Consider the following 7,546-nt stretch of genomic DNA (forward strand, 5'->3'; position numbering starts at 1 on the left):
AGATACCCAGGGACCCCAAATTCTTCGATGTGAATTCTATGGGAATAGAAAAAAATTTTCTTTTCTTTTGATGTGATCTAAAAAAGTTGCATAAAATATGGTTTGCATTGATTGGATGATTATCTTTACACAGTCCTGCTACAAGACCTTGGTGTCTGGGTGTAGCTGTGTGTTCTGGGTCCTATCAGAGCCAATGATTGCTAACCTGACAGTTAATCTCCAGTGTACTCTCTATCAGGTTGGGGGCTAGTGGATGTATTCTTGAGCTCTGCCAACATTCTGTTACTTTAAACAGATTACCTATGTCCTCGTATTTAAGAAGCACTAGTGTAGTATCAACACAAAAGGGTTTTTAGACTCTTGTAGCCACCACACTGTTCCCAAACTGTGGTCATACTGGCCTTGAGGGAGGCAGAAAAATGGTCTCCCGAGGAGACCTATGACCTAATACCTGGAATCTATGTGACATGTCATATTTGCAGGTGGAAGTAAGGAGATTATCCTGGATTATCTGGGTGGGCTCAACATAATCATATAAACCCTTAGAAATAGATGAGGGGTATATACCCCAAAGAAGTAGAGTTGGAATCCGTTGGGAGGGCAGTTGGCCAATCCTGGGCCTGAGAGTCTGGCCATGGGAGACCCCATCAGCCTGTTACCTTTGCCTCCAGGTAGAAGGAAAGTAATCTAAGGATTTGTGCAAGTCTGCATTCCTAGGCGAGTTGGTGTAACTGATGCCAAACCAGGGAGGAAGGCTGTGGAAGAGGCCGTGAAGGCCCGCTCACCAGCCCCGGGCTGTTGGCCAGAGACACACTCCCGCTCCTGCCTGTGACCCAGCAGTTGACGGTTAACTGGTATGGCAACATTATATGGCTTTACCAATGAAAAAGTGAAGGCATATCTTTCTCTTTACCCCAAGGTATTAGATGAATTTGTATCTGAAAGTGTTAGTGCAGAGAGAGTAGAGAAATGGCTGAAGAGGAAGAACGACAAATCAGAAGATGAATCGGCTCCTAAGGAAGTCAGCAGGTACCAAGATACCAATATGCAGGGAGTTGTTTATGAACTAAACAGCTACACAGAACAATGGTTGGACACAGCAGGAGACAACCAGCTACTGCTCTGTGAACGGAGCAGCATCGTAAAAATAGCCACAAAAGCTGATGGATTTGCTCTGTATCTCCTTGGAGAGGGCAATAATAGGCTGTGCATATTCACACCACCCAGATTAAAGGAAGGAAAACCCCGCCACATCCCTGCTGGGCCCGTCACCCAGGGAGCCACCATCTCTGCTTATGTAGCCAAGTCCAGGAAAACACAGCTGGTAGAAGACATCCTTGGGGATGAATGATTCCCACAACGTACTGGACTGGAATCAGGGACTTGCATCCGGTCTGTTCTTTGCTTACCAATTGTCACTGCAGTTGGTGACTTGATTGGTATTCTTGAGCTGCATCGGCACTGGGGCAAAGGAGCCTTCTGTCTTAGTCACCAAGAGGCTGCAACAGCAAATCTTGCCTGGGCTTCACTAGCAATACGTCAGGTGCAGGTATGCAGAGGCCTTGCCAAACCGACTGAATTGAATGACTTTCTACTCCATGTATCAAAAACATATTTTGATAACATAGTTGCAGTAGATTCTCTACTTGAACGCATGATGATATATGCAAAAAACCTGGCAAATGCTGGTCGTTGTCCACTTTTCCAGGTAGACCATAAGAACAAGGAGTTATATTCAGACCTTTTTGACACTGGAGAGGAAAAGGAAGGAAAACCTGTCTTCAAGAGGACCAAAGAGATAAGATTTTCAGTAGAGAAAGGAATTGCTGGCCATGTAGCAAGAACAGGGGAAGCCCTGAACATTCCAGATGCCTATGCAGACCCACGCTTTAACAGAGAAGTAGACTTGTACACAGGCCACACCACGCGGAACACCCTGTGCATACCCATCAGCCGAGGAAGCGTGATAGGTGTTGTGCAAATGGTCAACAAAATAAGTGTCAGTGCCTTCTCTAAAGCAGAAGAAAACAATGTTAAAATGTTTTCCGTCTTTTGTGCTTTAGCCTTACACTGTGCTAATATGTATCATAGAATTCATCACTCAGAGTGCATTTACCGGGTAACAATGGAAAAGCTGTCCTACCACAGCATTTGTACTGCAGAAGAGTTGCAGGGCTTCATGCGATTCACCCGTCCCGTGCGTCTCCACAAATAAATTGAATTATTCCACCTTGACATCGGTCCTTTCGAAAACATGTGGCCTGGAATTTTTGTCTATATGGTTCATCGGTCCTATGGGACATCCTGCTTTGAACTTGAAAAGTGGTGTCCTTTTATTATGTCTGTGAAGAGCTACTGGCGAGTTCCCTATCACAACTGGAAGCATGCGGTCACGGTAGCGCACTGCATGTACGTCATACTTCAGAACAACCACACGCTTTTCACAGAGCTTGAGCGCAAAGGATTGCTGATTGCGTGTCTGTGTCATGACCTGGACCACAGGGTCTTTACTAACAGGTGCCCGCAGAAGTTCGACCGCCCTCTGCAGCTCTCTACTCCACCTCCACCATGGAGCAGCACCACTTCTCCCAGACGGTGTCCATCCGCCTGTTGGAAGGGCACAATATCTTCTCCACTCTGTGGTGCTTTAAGTCACTAAATCTGCTATCGTTTTTTTACAACAGTGACAGAAAATAAATAAGGACTCCTACCTAGAGTTTTCTTTTCTCTCCTCTTCATCAGTCAAGCCCATCCTCTGCATGCTCTGACCAGGCACCAGTGCTCTGAGGGCTTCTGTGGAGTGACCAGGCTTGGCTGGGGACCTGTCCTCTATTCTCCCAAAGCCCTTGTGTTTATTTCTGTAGCTACACCTAAACACTTGGTAAGTGGCCTGTTTATTCACTTGCTGTTGTTCCTACAATGCACTGTGAGTTCCTAAGGTCCTCCTTGTTATTGCTGTCAACACCCTGTCCACATCCTTTGGTCCTTATTGTCAAACCAGTCGAGGTGTAATTAACGACTCCCCATCTCCTCTCAGCAGTTCTCAGCTGAGGCGTGATGGGAGTGGGTGTATAAATACCCCAGCTCCTCATTCCTCAAGTGGGATAGCTCAAAGACCTGTGTTTTATGTCACTTTCACCAAGCTTCTCTGTTTTATTAAGCATCATTCATTCACTGTGTTAACAGGCTTAGTAACACATCCAGGGCTGGCTACATCATTTGTGAAAATGTAGGGCCGCTTTATAAAAAATCAAGGGAAAAGTGCTGTTAAGCATATTAAAATGTAAAATTTTTCCTTTTTTTCCATGGCCTCTCCCTAAATTTGTCATGGCATTTTTTAAAAAAATTGTTATTTAATGTTGTTCTAAGTAAGGAAAATAAAAAATTTAAATTATTAGCAATGAGTTTTAACATCCATCTTTATAGTGTGCCATGTCAGTTTTAAATGCAAATATGAGAGCATTTAACTAGTATGTGGAATTACCAAAATTATACAGCTTGTATTCTACAGCCCATATACTAAAGTTCAAGAATGAAATCATTGAGAATTTCAAGCAGAGACCCCACAGCATTAAATCAAGCAGGAGCCCTTTATGGCATGCGGCCTGCACCATCCCACAGCTAATCCGCATTAACTGTGGGATTGCCCACGTGGCATGCCATGAAGCCCCAGACAGGCCCTTTGCCGACTGCCTTCCCATTCAGGTATCATTTCTCTACCTTCTTGACAGTGTTCTTTTAAAATTAACTACCTGCATCTGAATCCAGCTCTCAGGGTCTGCTTTTCCCAGGGGAATCCACACCATATGCCATCATTGTATTCACAGTATTGGCACAGGAAGATGGTAAGTAAAGGCTTAGAGATTTGAGCCTGGTGCTTTCAGAGAGACTGTGGTGGCTGCATCTTGGGGTGGTTGTAGAAGCCTCTCTGGAGAAGGCGAGGAGGAGATGCGTAAATAGGCGAGTTAGTTGGAAGGCAGTGGAGGGGGTTCTACTTGTTGTGACCGAGTAGTGCTAAGAGTGAATCTGTAGGTAGGGACGTGGTAATGGCCTTCAAAAGGTGCTCCAAGGTAGCTTTCAAAGGCTGTCACACATGTCATCACACGTGAGGCTCAGCAAACCGATGAAGTGGAAAGGTAGATGGAATTATAATCATTTGGCAGATGAAGGAACTCAACCTCAAATGTCTTAAATGCAAGGGAATGGTGGAGCCTGCATGAGAAGCCAGCTCTTTTGATTCCAGAGCCGTTGACTTCTTACCACATCATATCCCTTCAGAGCATCTGAAGATCAGAGATCAGTGGGGCTTTAGGTCAGAAGAGCACAGTGGGGCCCCATGCTCAGGCACATGCACAGCCAGAGTGGGTATTACCTCCCTTGTTCTATATCAAAGATGACCCAAGGTCCTGGATTTAATATACATTAAGACTTCTTTAAGAGAAGAGAAAGCTGACTTTGGTCATTTGGGGTTAAAAGCATCTTTGCTGGTGTGGTGACTAGATGAATGTAGAAGGCTTCTGCCTTTATTTCTATCTCTGATTTTGCAAGGGAGGCCCTGCTAGAAAATTAGTTCATGGTTGGAGGTGAGGAACAGGGTTCTAGGGTCATGGCTGCTGGCGATCCAGGGTATCCAACTGTCTGGCCCAGGGGCAGGGTGCCTGGAGGCAAGGTGTTACATGGCCTGAAAATTTCATCCTGGAAACCTCTAAACTTCCCTTACAGCACCAAGAAAAGAGGAATCAAATATGTTGTAAGCTACTTTGTTCTAAAACTTCTTCTCTTTATATTTTCTTAACTTCTGTAAAAATAAAATAACTTTAACATGACAGCCATTTGTGAAAATATAAGTCAACAAAATGGAATTTGTAAACTTGACGTGAAGCAAATGTTTGGATTATCTTGTTTCAATTAAGATGCCGTGCCTTTTGCCTTTCAAGAATAAGGGGACTCTGTTCTATTCTGTATTTGGAGGTATTATGCCCCAAGATTACCTTTAAAAGAGGCAGAAAATGAAAGGAAAGGGGAAGGTAAGGAGGGAAATGGCTTTGAGGAGAGGAACAGTGCAACTGGACAGCACACTTCTGAGCATAGAGGCCTGAATTCGAATCCTGTTCTGTATTCACCAGCTGTGTGATACTGGCTTTTACTTAATCTCTATGAGCTTCAGTTTCCTCCTCACTAGAATAAATATAATTATACCTACAGAAGTATGTTTATGGGTATAAATATAATTATACCTATATCTCTGAGAAGAGGGGTAGGGCCCATAGTAGGATTCCAAGTCCAAGTTGGGTTCCTCAGAACTAAATGCACACACCATATTTTTGGGGGGGGAATGATTAATGAATAATGTACATAATTTTTCCTGGTACAAAAGGGACATTTGGTAAAAAATTAGTAAATGAATGAATAAAAACTTGAAATTATTCTTTTTGACTTGTTGTGGACCACTCCCCAGCTCCCAATGTACCCCTAAGAATCTGTGGTTCCCTAAGATAGTGTCATTGTATGGTGGCCTCCAGGACCTAATTTTTTTGGCAGTTGACTTCATTTTCCTTGATTATGCTGGCCTTTATTACAGGAGTTGAGAGGGATCCCTCATTTATTTAAAAAAAAAAAAGGTACACTAGAATTTGACCATATTCCAGGTACTGGATTAGGAGTAAGGGTAATGAGATAAGGAAGACTGGGTCTTGGCTGCCTGAGAAGGTCACAGTCTTATGGGACAGACACAAAGAAGGGAGCCACAAATTCTGTTTGGGGGTGGTGCGGTGAGACAGGAAGTGTGAGATGGAAGGTTTCCAGAAGAGAGGGCACTTTCCTTGAAGAGTTGAAGGACTTATATAGACAGTCATGGCAGTGCTGCTCCAGGAAGAGGAAGGACAACCTCAAATGTGATGGGGACCTGCCTGGTTTCATCACTGGGTATTCCAGGCTCTCTATCAATGATTTGCTGAATGAACGGATGCTGGGGATGACATTCCTGCAGGATGCCAAAACAGCACCGACAGACAGGCTGTTCTGAGCCCGTTTAGTGCTCATTGCACCAGTTGCATAGATGGGAGGGTCTCCCTCAGTGTCTCCTTTTGGGACCTCTTGTCCTGGCCATGAGCTGAGCGGTGGTGATGGGGACAAGGCAGCTCTCTGCTCCCCTCCTGCCAGCATCTCTCGTCTGCAGCAGACCTTGGTCTGTGTCCTTGTTATTTCAATAACAAGGAATCTTGGCTGCCCAAATGCTACATCAACTCAGCAGGTTGGCTGGGCCCCCAGGCCTGTTTGGATAGAAAACTGGGAGTTGTCTTCCTTGAATGGTAGGATATGAAGGATCTGAAGCTGCTTTCGTAGCCAGATTCAGGGGCGGCTCATAGGCCTTTGGCCCATTGATCTCTGAGCAGAGGGGAAGGGCCCATAGTAGGATTCCAAGTCCAAGTTGGGTTGTTCAGAACTAAGTGCACACACCATTACCAGCTCAACATTACTCTGAATTGCCAATTTAAAATTCCTGTACTCCTATCCCTCACCACAGCACCTTTGTAAAAAAAAAAAGCACTATTTCCCAGCCCCTAGAAATCTGGTTTTGAGTTCCAGTTTTGTCACTTAGTATTAGTGCAGAGGCCTTGTATGGATCTCTTAAAATCTCTGTGCCTCAGCGACCATATTGCCAACACAAGGTAGGTGGGTGTATTACATGGGACAGTGCGTTGTGTTCCTTTTTCTGTGTGACATATTGTCCATACCTTATGAGCAAAGGGTGTGTGTATAACAGTCCTCTAACTTCTCTGAACCTCAGCATAAAAACAGCAGAAAGTTTAACGATCCACTTTTTAAATTAAAGTTGACTTTCTTGAAGCGTAATTTATATATAGTAAATTTCTGCCTTTTTAGGTTTAGAGTTATGTGAGTTTTGAAAAAACTGCATAGAACTTGTAACTACCATTGCAGTCAAGATATAGAACATTGCCATCAGCTAATGCATGCGGAGCTTGATGCTTAGGCTATGGGTTGATTGGTGTAACACACCACCATGGCACACATTTCCCTATGTAACACAACTGCACATCCTACACAGGTATCCTGGAACTGAAAAAAGTAAAAATAAAGGCTGAAGGGAAGAGGATAAAAAGAACATTTTCATCATCCCCAATGTTTCATTGCAGTTCATACCTTTTCCCCACCCATACACCATACAGCCCCTGGCAACCAGCAATCTGTTTTTGCCTTTTCTAGAATGTCATTCAATGAAATTACGCCGTGGGTAGTGGCTTGTGTCTGGCTTTTTTCACATAGTGTAATGCACTCAAGATTCATCCAGGTCATTATACTTAGCAGGAGTTTCTTTTTATTATTCCATTGTTGCGGATACATACTAGTTTGTATATCCATTCACCAGTTGAAGGGAAGTTGAGTTGTTCCAAGTTCTGGGGACCATGAATAATGTTGCTATAAATATTTGCAAACAGGTTTTTGTGTGCATATATGTTTTTGTTTCTCTTCAGCAAATACCTACTCGTGGGATTGCTGAGTTTTACAGTAAGTCTATTCTGAC

General features: G+C 43.9%; 1 protein-coding gene across 1 annotated transcript in view; it reads left to right on the top strand.

Annotated features, from left to right (window-relative positions):
- The first annotated feature begins 856 nt into the window (after positions 1–856).
- Positions 857–7,546, top strand: part of LOC108301498 (cAMP and cAMP-inhibited cGMP 3',5'-cyclic phosphodiesterase 10A-like) — a 77,255-nt gene continuing 70,565 nt past the window's right edge. The window contains 3 exon segments of the mRNA XM_017524644.2: positions 857–2,540; positions 2,543–2,683; positions 3,792–3,845. Coding sequence (XP_017380133.1) covers positions 857–2,540; positions 2,543–2,683; positions 3,792–3,845 — 1,879 coding nt within the window.

Source organism: Cebus imitator, unplaced genomic scaffold (assembly GCF_001604975.1).
Source record: "Cebus imitator isolate Cc_AM_T3 unplaced genomic scaffold, Cebus_imitator-1.0 Scaffold1, whole genome shotgun sequence".
Classification (NCBI taxonomy): Eukaryota; Metazoa; Chordata; class Mammalia; order Primates; family Cebidae; genus Cebus; species Cebus imitator.